General features: G+C 33.5%; 1 protein-coding gene across 2 annotated transcripts; it reads left to right on the plus strand.

Moving 5' to 3' along the window:
* The first annotated feature begins 981 nt into the window (after positions 1-981).
* Positions 982-16,233, plus strand: LOC137811131 (uncharacterized). 2 transcript variants are annotated; one of them, XM_068612732.1, is made up of 22 exons: positions 982-1,195; positions 1,488-1,768; positions 1,956-2,024; positions 2,102-2,239; positions 2,340-2,457; positions 2,981-3,060; positions 3,678-3,773; positions 4,089-4,257; positions 4,363-4,505; positions 4,624-4,710; positions 4,938-5,123; positions 6,140-6,307; positions 7,403-7,523; positions 7,628-7,697; positions 11,492-11,579; positions 11,678-11,798; positions 12,122-12,315; positions 12,460-12,568; positions 13,055-13,135; positions 13,547-13,650; positions 13,728-14,914; positions 15,087-16,233. In XM_068612732.1, exons 2-22 carry the CDS (start codon positions 1,520-1,522, stop codon positions 15,931-15,933), a joined length of 4,425 nt encoding a protein of 1,474 aa, XP_068468833.1. In that variant the 5' UTR covers positions 982-1,195; positions 1,488-1,519; the 3' UTR covers positions 15,934-16,233. The 2 variants fall into 2 exon arrangements, with proteins under 2 accessions (XP_068468833.1, XP_068468834.1); XM_068612733.1 differs by having other exon boundaries at positions 1,028-1,195; positions 1,467-1,768.
* Positions 16,234-19,163: the final 2,930 nt, after the last annotated feature.

Below are 19,163 nucleotides of genomic sequence, written 5' to 3' on the forward strand. Positions count from 1 at the left end.
AGTGTATTACCTAACTCTTGATCGCTAATTAAATTAACCTCACTAATACTACTTAGTGTCAATCGATGTAATGACCGAGTACCGAGTCATAACCTCAGTTGTGGAGCCCATGAGAATTAATTAATCTCTTTTAACATTTACTTTTTCTTTATTTATTTAATCATTTGGAACACACAACAAAATAAAAAAAATAACATGTCCATAACAAATATGTGACCAGTTTCTTGTAAAGGAAGTCATGATATTGTATAAAGATTTATAGTTGAGATCTATATCATATACAATGTTAGATAAATAAAATAAATATTAATATTTGAGTTCAAATTTGTACATTTTTATAATTTTATAAGTATTTAATTGTTTTTGATAGAAAATACAAATATTTAATGATGTTTATTTTAATTAAATTTATGAAATGTTATAAATGATTAATTTATTATATTTTATATTTTGATTTGTAATAACAATTTTTGTTGAAGACGTGTGTTTTATTCTTTCTAGTCAATTTTTTCTTAATATTAGTGTTTCAAAATTTGATTTAAGCTAAACTAATAGATATAAGTTTTATATCTTAAAAACAAACAATTTTAAAATTTATCTTAAAATTGAAACTTAATAAAAGAATAATTTAAAATTTATTTTTATAATGGATAATTGGAACAAATTAAGAAAAATTTAAGAAATAAACGATCAATTAAAAATAAAATAAAAGACTAAACTAAAACTTTCAAAGAAAATACAAAAGAAAAATATAAACCAGTCTAAAGATTTTTTATAGATTTATTATCGTTTATTAAGTATTTATTTTACATTATTTTTAGAAGAAATTATACTCACCTCTCCTACCTTTAACTAATAGAAACTTATGCGTTTACATGTATAAGTGTACTTTTTATATGAAAAAGATTAAAAAAAACAAATTATTTTGATTACTATTTTTTTTAATATAAAAATTATTACTTTATCATAATTTGATTTTTTAAACTGGTACGCGATACAAAAATTATACATAATTTGTTCTAAACCCAGCCTGTCAAAATTAGTTTGTGTTGTGAGCGGGGCAAATTCAGTGAGAGCAAACCATGAACAGCCCTAGTGCTGCGGAGTAGCAGAATCGCCACCAAAGCCGCTACCCTTCAATCTCTATTTCATTTCACCGTCACGTTTTTCTTCCGGATTCCACAATCTCTCTCAGGTTCGTTCCTTCTTTCGTTCTTCGGCGTCACACTGTGGAACTGTAATTTCTCTTTGCAATGTCAGCGTCATCTTTAGTTCTTCCCTATTTAGTCGCCAATTGTTGTTTAATGTTACGCGCGATTTTCTTGGAATTGAGTGGGAGGGAGCTATCTAATTCGTTCTCGCAACTGCTTTTACCTGCTTAATGTTGTTTCCGAATTTCGTTCTCGTCAGTGAAAGTAATTTATTGATTAAACAACTGTAGTGAACACTTGCTTGGTTATCACTAGGGCAATTTTGTTTATGCGCAGAAGAAAGGGGTTTCTGAGAGGCTGTATCCTAAATGGCAAGATCTAAACGACGACGGTCGGGTATTAGTGGTAGCAATGTCAGACCGAGAATGATTTTTCAGCCTATTATAGAAGATGGAGTGTTTCGTTTTGATTGTTCTGTAAAGGTTAGAGAAACAGCATCTCCCAGTATTTCTTTTGTGAATAGCAAGGACAGAGACACACCTCTCTCTACTGAGAAGGTTCCTCTGTATAACCCTACGTTTGAGATTCGATTAGAGCAGCAGATTGTCAAACTTGAGGTCAGTTACTTTTTAGCTTCTATCTCATATCTATTGGTCGTCAACTTGTCATCTTTCAGGTGCTGATTATCTTTTTGGTTAGGAGGTGTTTGTTTCTTGTCTTTTTTTTTTTTTCCTTCTGTAATTTGCTGCTGTTCATGCCATTTCCCCTGTCTCCAGAAATTGATTGAATTTGTTTCTGAACCAGCTGCCTGTAGGTTCCTCCCTTTATGGAACTGGAGAAGTTAGCGGACAGCTTGAGAGGACGGGCCAAAGAGTTAGTCAATCTCATGGAATTTTGCGTTTTAGAGAGATTTATTTAGTAGGTGCTCATCAGTTAAGTTTCATTTGCAGGTTTACACATGGAACACTGATGCATGGGGTTATGGACCTGAAACTACATCCTTGTACCAGTCACATCCATGGGTGTTAGCTGTTCTTCCAAATGGTGAGGGACTAGGAATCCTTGCTGACACTACAAGGCGCTGTGAGGTGCTGTAACATTTGGCTTCTTTTCATCTATAACCCCGAAGAGAGATGTTTATGCTGTTATATTAATCTGTTTGGTGATTATTTGTTTGTTTGTAAGCAGATTGATCTGAGGAAAGAATCAACAATACAGTTTGTTGCTCCATCTTCATATCCTGTCATTACATTTGGTCCTTTTGCTTCACCCACTGAAGTGTTAATTTCTCTATCAAAAGCAATTGGTAATTTTCTAATAAAAAAATTAAATAATAATTATTGTAGCTCCATGGAAATTATGTCTCTTCATTTTGTCGAGGGATTCAACATAAGGAGATGTTATGCAATTCTTTTGTTTGTAAATATTGAAGTTTGTCCTTACTTATGGAGAGTAGTCCATATCTATAGAAGAACCTGTTACCTGTAGTTGACTCACAATTAATGATTTCATATAGCATTTGTTAATGTTTTATGTGTGTACATAAACATTTGTTAGTATGCTTTTATTATACTTGGAGCTTATAAAATTTATGTCTAAAAATAAAGACGTTATCAGTCAATTATATTCATAATATTATGCTTATTTATTTGTATTCTTCAAATTAAGAAAGCATGCAATGTGAGTTTACTATTATCTTCTATTTTTTATCTGCATAACTATGATTTAAGAACAAGATTCAAGAAGAGATCCTTTTCAAATTAAAATTCCATACATGTATTAGGTTGTTTACATTATTCTGAAAACTTAAAAGTTTTTTTCTTTGTCAGGAACTGTATTTATGCCCCCAAAATGGTCTTTAGGCTATCATCAATGCCGTTCGAGTTATTTATCTGATAAAGTTCTGGAGGTACTTGATTCTTTCTCTATAGTGATGATTCTGGGATTAATTGCATTCATATATGTTCAGAGTTAGAGTGCAAGACTCTAAATATGATATGTGTTCCCAGTTGCCTTTCATTGCTATATATGCTTTTTGTTTTTCTATATTTTTGGTTATGAAAAAATGAAAATCCTTTTATGCTTTGTTTAGTATACCTGTATTTAATACATGATTTATCTGGGATTTTCGGATGAGATGATAACATTCGTGTGCTTGACATTAGCAGAAGAATGTTGCAGGATATCAGATTTCTTCGTTTTTGGGTATACCTTCCTATGTACAAGGGAATCTGAGAGGATTAGGAATCTTTTGCATACAAATGCAGTTAGCTACGCACTTGCTTTTGAATATGAAAATCAGTATGCACTGAAAAATCTTGTCATTACACCATGCTCTAGGGAGTCTGTAATAAATTTCAGCTTTCATACTTAAACATCAATGACAATTTTTCATTATACCAGATAATTATGTTTATATGCAGACATTCAAAATACCTAGGAATTTAGGAATTCTGCATATTCTAACTTTATTGGTTTTCAGTTATTCCAAAGCATGTTTGATTTGCTAACAATTAAATTTTGCAGGTTGCAAAAACGTTCCAGAAGAAGAGCATACCATGTGACGTGATATGGATGGAGACTGATTACATGGATGGTTTTCGTTGTTTCACATTTGACAAGGCAGGTTTATTTTACCCATGGAAAATGATCAATTATAATTTTACAGTATGATAATTTTTTCCTTTAGATCTTTCTAATAATTCACTTGAATTGATTTAGTGCTTGGTACACGTATTCCATGTCCTGTGTTTCACATGTTAAAGTGATGTATTGCATAGGTTGTATAATATAAACTTCTTTTATTGGATAACATTGGTTGGTTGTCCAACCTGCACTGTTGATTTTGAAAATACTTAGTTAAATTTTGGCTTGGCCACTTTAGTGTCTGACTATAGTTTTTTTGTCTAAAAAAGTAAGTATTGTGATATCTTTCAGGACCGTTTCCAAGATCCCGGGTCTTTGGTGAAAGATCTCCAATGTAGTGGTTTTAAAGTCATTTGGATGCTTGATCCTGGAATTAAGCAGGAAGAGGGTTATTTTGTATATGACAGTGGTTCTAAAAATGATGTTTGGATCCAAAATGCAGATGAAACTCCTTTCGTAGGTATGATTTTTTTTTTTTTCCTTTTACACTAATATTTCTTTCCTTCATGCATGGCTTCTTCTTCTTTCCTTTCTATGATACATGATCCCATATGTGCATTCTTAGGGGAGGTGTGGGCTGGGCCTTGCGTTTTCCCTGACTATACACAGTCAAAAGTTCGTGCATGGTGGGCAAGTTTAGTTAAAGATTTCATTTCCAGTGGTGTTGATGGTATATGGAATGATATGAACGAACCAACTATTTTTAAGGTAATTCCATCATCCTTAGTTTCATTTCATTGAATAATATGAAACAATATTTTGATACAATCCTACTCATTGTGACTCCTGATTTGTTCCATTTCTACCTTCACTTCTTTTTTTCCAGGTTGAAACAAAAACAATGCCTGATAGCAATGTTCATAGAGGAGATAGTGAACTTGGAGGCTGTCAGAATCATTCTTTCTATCACAATGTAATATACTTTACCCTTTTTTTGATTTTGGACTTGCATTTTATTTTACCATAAGATTGTTGACAAAGCAAATGAAGTGTTTGAATCTTGATTCTGTTTGATTATATAATTAGACACTGTCTGCATCTTGATTCTTTTGTTAGTGTTTGAATTTTGATTTGTTAAGTGTTTTGATTCTTACTCTTTAGTTATGAAGTTTTGTCAATTATTATGATTGTTCACTATAGGTGTATGGTCTTCTGATGGCAAGATCAACCTATGAAGGCATGAAACAAGCTAATGAAGAGAAGCGTCCTTTTATTCTTACAAGAGCTGGATTCATTGGCAGCCAAAGGTATGCAGCAACATGGACGGGTGATAATCTTTCAACCTGGGAGCATCTTCGTATGAGTATCTCCATGGTACTTCAGCTGGTATGATTTCATTACCGTAGCATTGTGATCTTATGTTGTCTTTGTTCCATTAATTTACTTCTGCAATTTCTTGTGAAACATTTATGGATACACAGTATACGTGTAGCAAGATTATAACAAATTGTTGTTAGCTTAAGTTTTGGAAACATCTGTTGCCCAAATGATAATTGATACATTTTTCGTTAGTGCTACATGATACTGCTCTCATAAGACAAGCAAGTAGCTGTTGTGATCATGAAGTCTACATTAGATAATGATGTGGATCATCATCCTTTTCCATTTTCTTTGAGTTGTGATGTGTATTATTTTTTATGATGCTATTGGCATTGAATATTTGCAAGTTTCTTATAATGTTTGAAAATGTGGTTCAGTTTCAGAAGAATTAAGATGTTATTATTGTCTTACTACAGTGTAATATTTACTTCAAATTTAAACAGAAAGCCCGAATGACTGGAAATAATATCATCTCTGAATAATAACTCTGATTGAATTGCAACTCTACAAAAAGTACGTTATTTTAGCAAAAATAAGTGTTGGATGTAATTTATAATCATTCATGTAGCAACAACAGATTGGGTTTAAGGGTTAGTTTCTCAAAACGTGGTGAACTAAGTTTCAAATCTTTGTTTTTTATTGTCCAACCATGCCTTGAACATGATTATATTTGAGCCACACGTGAATAAGTGGCTGTAAATCTCATCTTACAATTGTGAAGTTGAGTTAAACTTAAAGTTCACTTCCTAAGATGGTATCAGATTCTATCCTATCGATATTTGTTGGACCTATCTGTCACTCACTACCAGGTTGCTATCGAATCACCCCCCCTTAGTAATTGTGGGTTGTTCAAACTTGAAGTCTAAAAGGGCCCTTGCATGGTGTGTGTTAGATATATACAATATAAACTCGTTCATTTGTCTTCACCTTGTAGTTTAAGCTCCTGGGAAGTTTAAGACATTAAATAATCACTTTGAGTATATGTTTTACTTCCCTTAATAATATTCTTGCCTTCTATTCAGGGACTTAGTGGTCAGCCACTTTCAGGTGCTGATATTGGTGGATTTGCTGGAAATGCAACACCTAGACTTTTTGGAAGGTGGATGGGTGTTGGTTCCTTATTTCCCTTTTGTCGAGGGCATTCTGAAGCTTGTACCACTGATCACGTACCTTGGTCTTTTGGGGAAGAGGTTAGTTCATCTTTTTATATTCATGTAGTTTTGCAACTTGTTGTATGTTGGATATTTATCTAAATTCTGAGTTGAAAATTCATGTCAATATGTATCACTTGGAGGAAGAAATAATGAAGGCCTTGTATTGAGCTTGATCATTCCTTTGTATGAACTAATGATTTCGAGTTAATAAGAAAAAGGTACATAAGCTCTAGGGCTGCATTTGTTATTGATTTATTCCACTTTTACTTTTATTGGAAAGTTGTCTTAATCAAGGGCAGCCCAAGCTTACCTTAGTTGTGGCCTTTTTGGGGGCTACGTAAATAATAGTTGAGTCTCACATTAATTAAAAATATGATTTACGTAAAAATTTAAAATGTTTGGACTCCAACCTTGCAAGAAAGATTTGTATGGTTGAGTTAGATGCTAAACCCAAATTCCAATATGGTATAAGAATATTCTTAGATCTATTGTTGAGCCAGTTGCGTCCACGCTTCAGGCAGTGTGTTAAAGCTGCCTTGGGGTTACTCGTAGCCAGCCATGGTTGCAACCTCAAGGGTGTGTGACGTTTACACTGACTATAGTTATGCCTTAATAAAGATTGAGTGATCCTGACCTTGAAAATTTGTTTGAGGTTGAGTTAGGTCATAAGCCATAATTCTAAGAAGTTTTAAAATTTTCTAGGGTTATTTTTTCCCCTCTAATGGAACTTGATATCCATTGGGTGTATATACTTATTTTTAATTCAATTATGAAGTATCTAGGAAGGAGGACATGATAAAAATACCACACTCATCATCGTGAATTCGGTTAAATAGCATTTACCTGTGATTTTATTCTGCTACTGGCCTAATCCGGATGTTATTCTTGTCGCGGTAATTTGTTATTAGTCTTGCTAGGACCTTCTCTGACTATATTATGCATGACTAGTATATTTCTTGAATAGAAAAACATTTAATTCAAATCTCTGCAAACCTAGCACTGTCTGATAAAGGCCTAGAACACATTTCTGTGATCAATGAAAAAGATGTGACAATTTATAGCCCTTATGATTCTCACAAACTGCAATAGTGTTCTGTAATTTGTGCCTCACTAACGTCAGCTCTAACATAGTGTGAAGAAGTTTGCCGATTGGCATTGAAGAGGCGATACCGCCTAATTCCCCTTATCTACACTCTTTTTTATTTTGCTCATACACGGGGCACACCAGTGGCAACCCCTACTTTCTTTGCTGGTGCGTTCATGTTCTGTCTACTTCTTCTAATGTTATTGGTTCTATTTTGATCTTGGATCTTTCTTCATCTGCACAATTTTTATATACTTATTATGCTTTTGCAGATCCAAAAGATCCTAGCCTGAGGAAGCTTGAAAATTCGTTTTTGCTCGGTCCAGTCTTAGTGTATGCAAGGTTCTTCTACTTTACTTGTCTATCACCAATTTAGATAACACTACTATTTTTTGTAGAGATGCCTTTGCAGGAAATAGACTGGTTTTCCTAGTGCTTCTATGCATGTTGGCTGCAAATTTGATGTAGTTTTTAATCACCGCCAAAGGGTGAATCATACTTTTTTTAACCTTTTACTTTTCTAATTTGTAAAACAATTAAATCTACTCATGGTAAATCCCATTTTATGTTCATTCTTCAGTTTTTTAATAAGCAGGAAACATTAAATTCATTAATATGGATATTCGGTGGTACTAGTTAGCACAAGCAAAGCAAAAATAAATAATTGTAATATAAATCCCCACCTATCTATGTTTGTTGAGGCTTTACATACATTGTTTATGGATATTATCTACTGGTTTCTGCTCCTTTTGTGTTTATATGCTTGTCTTTAAATATAAGCTGATTCCTCATTTAACTTTTAGCTAACCTTTTTCATTTTGCATTATTGATGTACTTAAGTATGAAAAATATGAGAAAGAATGCTTAACAAATCAATGCATCTCTTGGCTAATTCATGTTAGAGATACAAAACAAAATAGGAAAAGACTACACCTAAGTGACAGATAGGTATATACATAAATAGGTTAAACTGTTCTAACAAATTAACCTGTTCAAACAAGTCAAACAATTCTATCACTCTTTTTTCAAGCTGGAGCGTACATATTATATTTACTGAGCTTGGGATATTGAAGTGGAAGTACTCTCAAAGACTTAGTTAAAATATTTGCAAGCTGATCATGGGAGCTCAAACAATTCTAACACTCTTTTTTCAAGCTGGAGCATACATATTATATTTACTGAGCTTGGGATATTGAAGTGGAAGTACTCTCAAAGACTTAGTTAAAATATTTGCAAGCTGATCATGGGAGCTAACAAATTTCGTGCAAATTTTTGTGGACAACAACTTCTCTTGAATAAAATGACAATCAATTTATGTGTTTGATTTTTCATGAAATACATGCTTGGAAGTAATGTGAAATGGAAGTAATGTGAAAAGTTGCCTCGTTGTCACAATACATTCTCATTTGCTGAATTTAACTAAATTTTAGGTATTGGTGGATTTGTTTTATTTGCACAAGTTTACAAGTGAATGACACTATCACCCTTTATTCAACTTTGACACTAGATTGAGCAAACACATTATGTTTTTGCTTCTCCAAGAAATAATATTGTTGTTAATGAAAACATGATAATGTGAGTGATATAGCACTTCGATGATGAAGACGAGGAGCCTGCATACCACTTTAAGGGCAAAATATAAGTGAGGTCTAGTAATAGTGAGATAAATAAGTTTTCCAACAAATCTTTTATATCTCGATTGACTTATAATGTGTATGCTTTGAGATGTGGTTTGATTTGGAGTGTCACAAGCGGGGAATGACAATGGTTCAACTAATGGGACATGTAAGACTTGTTTGAGAAGACTAACATCTTCTAGGGAATAAGGAAAGAAAAGAGTTTCTTTACATGTAACTTTTAGTTTTTGGAGAATAACATCGACACCCCTTTTGGAGACAAGTACATCCCCAGAAAACACATTTGATGGCTCTTGCATATTATTAGAAAGTAGATTTTAAGCCTAACTCAACCCTACAAAACTGACTTGTAAGGTGAGGGTTTGCATTCACTCATATACTATAATTTGTCTTTGTTTTAGTTGATGTAAGATTTCCAACACACCCTCTTATGTCTAGGACTGAACATCTCAAGCGTGTGATTAAATATTTGTGAGTGGTCCAATAACAATTTGATAACAGATGACATCGTAGACTTAATAAATTTTGTTAGGATGGACTCTGATACCACATTAACTTAACTCTACAAAACCATTTATTAAGGTGATGTTTACATCCTTTTACATACTTAAATTTGTTCATATCTCTGGTCGATATGGAATCTCCACAAGATAGGTCCTCATGTTGAAGAGTGGACATCTTGAGTGTGAGCTAGATATTTTTGGTGGTTCGATAATGGTCTAATAGTTGGTGTCTCCTTAGACCCAATAAACCTTGCTAGAATGGATATTGAAAAGAAATATTTAGTCATTGTTGCTTTGATTCATAACAAAGAGAACTTGTTTAGCAAATAAAACCAACAAAAAATTAAATCAACTTAAATTGGATTCAAATGAGATGTCACCACCCCTTTGAATGGGCGACAACAACTTGGCCCACCACATACCTCGATGAAGATGGAAAACAATGACAATGGCAACTATTAACGAGGTAATGGAAAAAAGGCTCTCAAGATCAGGAACTTTGATACAAAGTTGAATTATGTAAGACAATAATGAATTATTTTATTGATGACAATCACCAATTACATTATCATCATTTGTATTTGTAATAATTAAAACCTTTAAATAAACTATGCTGAAATGAATATGAAGATTCTGAAGATATTTTCCTAATTACTATGGAGATATTGAAAATATTTTTATCCTAATAATATGCTATTTACAACAATTAGGCTTTTCATTGATGAAACTTGACCAGTGAGGATTTAATCTCAATCATGATCTAAATTTGGGTTTGTGGCACAAATCTATTTCCTCCTAAGTGTTCAACTTTGTTTGATGGTATTTTACTATCAGCATCTTCCAAGTGATCATGGGGACCTTGGTCGAGAAAGCAAAAATCATCAAATGCAAACCAAGAGAGATTGTATTTGCATTAAGGTTTTATGAAGTAATTGTGTTGTGGGAGTCCCATAAACGGTGTGGTAGGTCTTGAAGACATTTTTTATTGAAGAAGGTACAAAAAATGGATATGAGAGGGACAAGGGAGTGCACCCTATGGGTTGAAACAAACACGAGTGGAAAATTAGAACCAATGGTTGAAACAGGGACAAGGGAAGCTAGCTAACCTTATGGACACTGATGTCATTGCTCTATTGATCAAAGGGCGATGCATGGCTTTTGCACTCCTGGTTGGGGTACACGCTAGAGAAAAATGATTGTGGCAATTAGTGGCGATGGTGAATTGTGGGATCTCTGTTGTGTGATATGACGAACACGTTTAGGTGCATGTCAAACAAAAATGATGTTGTTGAGAGATGCATGCCAACAAGTGTTGGTATTCTCACTAGACTATAATAGGCGTACCGAGATGACCTCGTTCTAATACCACTTAGAGAATGGAAAAATATGAAAGAATGCTTAAGAGATTAATAAATCTCTTAGCTAATTCATGTATTTCTTGAAAGGATTAGTGACAAAATAGGTCACGGAGGATAATACTGCTTTGGTAGATGACCTAACTCTTGATACCATTTAGAGAATGGAAAAATATGGAAGAATTCTTAAGAGATTAATGCATCTCTTAGCTAATTCATGTATTTCTTGAAAGAATCAGTGGCAAAATAGGTCACGAAGGATGATATCATTTTGGTATCTTGTTTAGAATAGAGAAATCAAGAAGGGATGTAATGAATTTTGTCCTTTGATATCATATCTTTGACATTATTATAAGAGTCCTTCCATCAGATATACACACAAGATCTGAAAGGACTACACCTAGGTGATAGTCATGTATGCAGTACAATTCTACCTGATGTTAATGTTAAAATATGTGTAATATTTTCTCTTATTCTTTAATACTGCATATTTATGAGTATATGTGGTCTTAGGATCTCTGGTTTTTCATTTTATTTTGTGTCACAGCCCTCATGTTTAATTATATTTAGAAGTTTGATAAAAAAAGGCTGTATAACACCCATTAGTTGTGCTTGATTTAACATGTTTTTATTTTGATCAGCACCATACATGCACAGGGGTTGGATAAATTGGAGATTACTTTGCCTAAGGGGATATGGTTGCGTTTTGATTTCAGTGATGCACATCCGGTACTTTGTTTTTCATGCACCTTTTATTTGTATTTTACTTTCGTAATATTTTAATTTATTTTCTTTCTTTCGTTTTGTTTCTCTTGGGGGCATGTCAGGATTTGCCAGCCTTATACTTAAAAGGTGGCTCAATTATTCCAGTGGGCCTCTCTGTTCAGCATGTTGAAGAAGCTAATCCTTCAGATGACTTGACTCTTTTTGTGGCTTTAGACGAACATGGTAAGTGAATGCATTAAATTTTTACTGGAAACATGATTGTACAACTATCTGGATAAGGTCTGTACTCTTCAGATAACACCTTGCTCTTTAAGGAATTGTGGATATAATTAACTGAGAATTCGAAAGAAATTATGCGGAGCTAATTTGAGTTTGTGAAAACAGTTTATCCCCTATAAGTTTTTGCTTATGTTGATTAGCTTCTTGTTGCAACTTATCAAAATAAGCTCTTTTTAACACATGAAAGTAAATTTGATGGTGAAATTTATGGCATAAGCAGTGTTTGATTGCGTTGTTTATCCAAATGTACCCTTAATCACTGGCAGGAAAAGCTGAAGGTGTTCTTTTTGAGGATGATGGTGATGGATACGAGTTCACAAAAGGAAATTATTTATTAACACATTATGTGGCTGATCTTAAATCATCAGTTGTTACTGTGAGTGTACACAAAACTGAAGGATCAAGGGAAAGGCCTAAACGCCGTCTGCATATTCAATTATTGCTGGGTGGGGGTGCAATGGTATGTGTGTTTCTGTGAGATGAAACTACAACGATTTTGAAACTCATGTATAGAAAGCATCTGTAAAAACAGTGCTTGATTCTATCCTTTATTGAGTATAAACAGCTTGGTCATAATATTTGTATGGTCATGTTTTATAAACAGCTTGATACATGGGGAACTGATGGAGAAGTTCTGCAATTAATCTTGCCTTCTGAAGACGAGGTGTTGAAGCTAGTATCTACTAGTGAGACACAGTACAAGGACTGCTTGGGTATGTGCTTGTTCTAATATTTTAGCTGTTTGTTTTATGAATATTAATTTATTTATACTTATGCTTGTGTTGTACCTATTCTTATTTTCTTGACCATCATTTTCTCTCTGCTGTTACTAAATCTTATTCTTTGGAATAATTGTGGTTTGTTTATCTCTTGCAGACAATCCTGCTTTTAAGATCTAAATGTTGATTTTTTGAAGATATTTTGTATTTTGAATGACCTTACTATTTCTATGCATTAGTTTCTGTGTCTTTATTTTGTCATATTGTTTCTTTCCCTGTGTTGAAAATTGTCTGAATTGAGTTTTTGCATGGGCTTTAGTTATTCTTCCCTGTCTGACTGGAGTTGAGGCTGACCAATTTGTTTTATTCTGCAACTTATGCTGTATTTTACATTTGAATTGTATCCATTATTCATTCAAAGATCCTAAAAATGCCAATTCTAAATCAAAGTGTGCTACTTTCTGCTATTTTTTTTGGCAGAGAATGCAATTCCAATTCCTGATGTAGAAGTGGTTTCTGGACCCAAGGGAACAGAAATGACTCTCTTTGAACGGAAAAGTGGTGAGTGGAATCTAAAGTTGTTCCATGGATTTTGGGTCAAATTATTTCCATGACACATCTTCATACAGTGATTGTCATTAGCAATTTGTTATTTAGGTAATGGGAAATGTATAAGTAGCTGGTGTTGATATATCAAAAGCAATTGGTAATTTGCTAACAAAAAACAGTTCAATTGTATTTAATGTAGCTCCATTGCAATTTTGCCTCTTCATTTTTGTCCAGGGACTCAATAAGATTTTATGCAATTTTTTTGTTCATAGAAACAGAATTCTTTCATTACTTTCAGATAGTAGTCCATATCTATGTAAGGGTGTAGTACCTATAGTTGACCAACAGAAAGTCTGGTTTAAATATTTTTTAAATGTTTCGAAGGTGTTACAAACTTTTCTTTTCTTTTTAATTTGTGGCTAGACATAGAAGACCATGTTAGTAAGATGTCTAAGGAGGTGCTTATTCCAACTGATGGAGCAGTAAGAAAGCCCGGTGATTGTAGTGATGCATTTAACACTACGGAGGTAACTGAACGGTTAATTAATCTCCTTACGTTGCCAGCATGTGACCATACAAATCTAAATTTTTTTTTATATTTCAGGTTTTCCCTTCTCGAGATGCTATGCTGAATTGGGCTCGAGAAGTAGCAAGAGTGAATGGATTTGTCCTTACTATTTTGAGGTCAGAAACATGTACAAGAAGTAATAAAAAGAATAACAAAGGGAAGACATATGTAATTATGGGTTGTGAAAGGAGTGGAAAATATAGACCATACAAGAATACATTATCTAAGGTCACTAGTACCAAAAAATGTGAGTGTCCCTTCAAGCTAAGGGCAAAAGCTTTGAAAAAGAATGAAAGGTGGGTTGTTAAGGTAATGTGTGGTTGTCACAACCACGACTTAGGGGAAACATTGGTGGTAGGACATTCATATGCTGGTCGGTTAAGTGCTGAGGAGAAGTCTATAGTCATTGATATGACAAAGAACATGGTGGAGCCGAGAAACATACTACTAACTTTGAAAGATCATAATAATGAGACTACTATCAGGCATATTTACAATGCTCGACAAGCTTATCGATCTTCTCAGAAAGGCCCTAGGACAGAAATGCAACACCTACAAAAGTTATTGGAATATGATCAATATGTATATTGGAATAGAAAGGTGGATGATTCTGATGCTATCAGTGATATGTTTTGGACACATCCAGACGCCATCAAACTTCTAAGTGCTTTCCACATTGTCTTGCTTCTTGATAATACTTATAAAGTCAATAGGTATAGATTGCCACTACTTGAGATTGTTGGTGTTACTTCAACAGAGTTAACATTCTCTGTGGCATTTGCTTATCTAGAGTCTGAGCAAGTTGATAACTTCACTTGGGCACTGCAGAAGTTAAGAGGATTGTTTGTCAAAGACAGTGAGATACCTCCAGTAATTGTATCTGTTAGAGACATTGCTCTGATGAACGCAGTGCAGGCGGTCTTTCCGAATTCTTCTAATTTGTTATGTCGTTTTCATATAGGCAAGAATGTGAAGGCTAAATGCAAGATGATAGTTCATCCGAAGGAGCAATATGACTTGGTGATGGATGCATGGCACAATGTTATGAATTCTCCTAATGAGGGTGAGTATATGCAACGTTTGGCATTATTTGACAAAGTTTGCTCAGATTTTCCAAATTTTGGTGATTATGTGAAAGATACGTGGCTTACTCCTCACAAGGAAAAATTTGTCACGGCATGGATAGATAAAGTGATGCATTTGGGAAACACAACACTTAATAGGTATGCTTTAAAATTATAATTATGTCGATTACTATTACTATTACTATTATTTTTATTATGCTAAATATTAATTTAATTATGATTATGCTAATTATTATTATTATGTGCTAATATGCTACTTACTATGTTAAATATTAACATTACTATAAATGTCAAATGATAACTCTTACAGAGTGGAAACAGCACATTGGAGATTGGAGAACATGCTTGAAGATAGTAAGGGGGACATTTGTAGTTGTTGGGATGCTATGAACAACATGATTAAATTGCAACACAAGGAGATTAAGGTGTCATTTGAGAAAAGCATAAACACAGTGGAATACAATACTCTATTCTACAAAAAGTTGGTTGGATTTGTATCTAGGAGTGCATTGAGTTATATATCTGACCAATATGACCGAATTATGACTGTTGGCATTGATAGTTCTATATGTGGCTGCACAATTAGAACTACACATGGTCTACCTTGTGCATGTGAACTTGCTAGGTACAATATGCATCATCCAGTACCCTTGCAGGAAGTTCAAGTTCCTGGGAGGTTAGATTTCAGATTCCAAGAAATGAACGAAGAGGGGTCTGAAGTATCCTTGCAACCAGTACCTTTGCAACCAGTACCCTTGCAGGCAATTCATATTCATTGGAGGAGGTTAAGCTTCATTGTCCAAGAAATGAACGGAGATGGGTCTGAGGTATCATTGCAACGTGAAATTGATGCTCTGCACAAGCAATTTCAGGATCTTGATTATGCTGGAAAAGTTACTTTGAAGGCTAAATTGCGTGAACTGGCCTTGCCTGATATAACTTTAATGTGTTCAGCTCCTGAAAAGGTAAGAACAAATGATGCTCCACAGGATTTAGGGTCGAAGAGAGATAAATCAGTTGAATCTGATCCTTTGTATTGGGAGCATATAGATCCACATTCTGCCAATGATGACATAACTGATCGTCCTTCATCCGAGAAACCAGTCCATGGTCTAAACCATGAAAGTTTTACCTACGATGGACCAAATTCCGGTTGAAATTCATCCATTTATTGAAAGGCATTGTTGTAGATGTGAAAGCAGAGGAGAATTGTGGTTAAATTTCTCAAGATATAATGTGGCCGTAGTTTCTTCATCCTCCCATGGAAGCATGGCATTTTCCTTCTTAGAGGTCAACCATTGTTATGTCAGTCAACTCACCTACTAATAACTATTAGGTTTGTGCATAAATATTACTTTGTACAAGTGTACTATGTATTTTAGTTTAAATCAGATCTTTAATTTAATATGCACAGTTTGGATGAGGAATTTTAAGCAAGTAATTAATGTTTTAGTGCATTTGGAATGTTCTGCTGTAGAATAATTTGTCTGGATAGGGTTATTTAAAATGAATTTGAAATTCTAGTAATTTTGTCTATATATATATTTATTAACATAATTCGATCCCACCAAAAATTAAGAAATGGATTTTCTTACTGCTGCTCACATGTGTTCCTCCCTTTATCACTTGTGTACATTCCTTCACAATTTCTGTATCTCTGTTTAGAGCTGTGTGTGCACGTGCTTCAGGTTCGTTTTTGTTGATTGACTTGTGTTCAAATTTGATTTCATTGATTTGCATCTCTGGTTTGCCTGATATCTATATGTTTCTATTTAATTTGTTGCTTCAATATGTATTTCTGTTTTGGTTGATATCTATATGTTTATCTATCTATCTATCTATTTCAGACTGCCTGCATGTTTTGCCTATATGATTAATACCTATATCTTTTGCCTATTTTGATACATCTCTATGGATTACATTTACACATTTTTGAATTAGGTTGCTACATTTAGGTAGGATCTGTACTTGATTGCACTTGTATATGGGTACAACGTTGCTTAATAGAACCAAATCAAGAGGCAGTGGTATTATTTATTCGGAGCTGACTTTTTACTTGTTTGATCCTTCACTTAGTAGTACATTTTGAGAAAGGGTTTGTTAGGTTCTAATACCTGCTCTTGTATGATTTTGTATTGGTTGCCTTCCTTTTGAGGCTCATTTTGATTTTTACTCATTGTGGTGAAGCAGGTATATATGTGTGCAGTTTTGACTCTGGCTAGAGAAAACCTGATATAGAAATGTGTTTATGATTGAGTGATACAGGGCTACTTTTTAATGTGTTTGCATTCAATTCTGAAATGTTTTTCTGGTTCCTATCTTGAGAGATGGTCGAGTAAGGAAGTGTTATGAAGGGACTTCTCTAGGGACAGTGACAGCAGAGCCAGTGGTGGTAACAAATTGCATTTCATTGTCTACAATAATTATTCATATAAAGATAATTATGGTTTAGTGGATGTATGAGTATACTACTCTCTAATCAGAAACATGGAGCAACTCCACAGTCTACTCAGACTTGTGGGAAACCTGGAAACCCGACTCGCGACTCGTACTTCACATAAAATTTTTTTAACTAATTCATGATACCAATTCCATATTATTGAAATAAACAAGTTCATACACCAACAAAATAATTAAAACAACACAAATGTTATCAAGTTTAAAAGATCCATTCATCTAATCCTCTAAGTAAATTATTTCCAAGATCTTCATGATCATCTCCATCACCATGAACATCATCATCCAAACCTATATTATCAAAATCTGCATCTAGAATTTTATCATTTAAACTTCTTCCTCCAACTAAGTCAACATTCATGCTACTTTCAGTCATCTTACAATTTGTCAAAAATCTAAAAAAAAAACAATCAATCTACCAAAAATCTAAAAAATATCTCAATCTATCAAAAACCAAAAATCATAATTTGTCCAAAAATCCTCAATCTGTCCAACAATTCCCAAACCCAACCTAAAAATAACCCTAAATCCAATCAATTAAAAATTCACAACCCAATTTAAAAATCTCTAATCCTAAACTCAATTTGACCTAATTTCCCAATCGTAAATCCTAAGTCCCACGACCTACAACAGCAGCACATACCTACGATGCTTCACGAGCAGTGTAGCGGTGAGGATGCACAGTATGTGACGAGGGTGTGCGGTGCGACGATAGTGAGGAAGATGGCAAGTGAACATGAAACATGAAACACACCGTTTTAGATTTTTTTTTCAGAACTTGGTGACTTAACCTCAAACTAGCAAGTTCACGAATTTGATTGAGTCTGAGCGAGTCTGCATCGAGTTTAATAAAAAACGAGTTTACTCCCGAATTGACTTGTGACCCTTCAACATACCCTTAAACTCGTAAGGATTTACTTAATAACCTTGACATGGAGTATTATACTCATTTGTAACTTGATTGATGAGGAACACCTTTAGAATCAATCACAAAGGAGGAGGAATCAAGGGGCAATAGAATGATAAACCCTTTAATCATATTCATAGCTATTTGCAACCCTAGCATTTTTATACATTTAGGACAGCTTTGAAAGTGGATAAAATGGGCTGTAACTAGAAATGTATAACATGCCGGTAAAATAAATAAATAACTATTATGAATGTTTATGCCATTAGGAAGAACTTTAATTAAATGATATAAACAATTACATCCCAAGAGGTTAGAATGAGATAAATTAAGAGATTAAAATATGAGCTAAATTAGGGATAAAGAGATTAAAATATGAGACTAATGAGAATATTAGTATATGAGATACAAAAAGACAAAGATAATAAGATATAAGAAAATCAGATCTAAAGTTATAAAATTATTAGAATGAGATGCCAAATAAGATAAGTCACGAGACCCAATAAATAAACCTAAAATCAGATTTGTCACATTAACATAATATTTTTAACCTAAACTATAGTTTGGGATTTAAGTAAATTCATATATAATTAATTATTTTGTGGAAGAATTTTATAATCTTTGATTTGTTAGAATACATATATATATATATACATATACATATATATATATATATATTCTTTTTCGTAATTGGAGGGTTTTAATGACTATAAAAGCATTTTACTATTAATTATTCTTGAATGAATATTCAACGCAATATTCTACATTTTGTGTATTGATTATTTTAATGTTATTGTTGAGGATAGGATAATTGTATGTTTTGTTAAATATACGAGGCTAAGATAAATGTTAATGTTAAAACATAATATCTCTTTTGCCAAAGAAGAATATATGTCTCTTTTTGACAAGGGAAATATGTGACACAGACAAGAGGGGACACACCTTGAGATTTTGAGCTGATCTGTCAATACGACGGAAAAGAAAAGCTAAAGCAATGAATGTTTTGAAAGAATAATTATGAGA

This window comes from Phaseolus vulgaris, chromosome 2 (genome assembly GCF_000499845.2).
Source record: "Phaseolus vulgaris cultivar G19833 chromosome 2, P. vulgaris v2.0, whole genome shotgun sequence".
Classification (NCBI taxonomy): domain Eukaryota; kingdom Viridiplantae; phylum Streptophyta; class Magnoliopsida; order Fabales; family Fabaceae; genus Phaseolus; species Phaseolus vulgaris.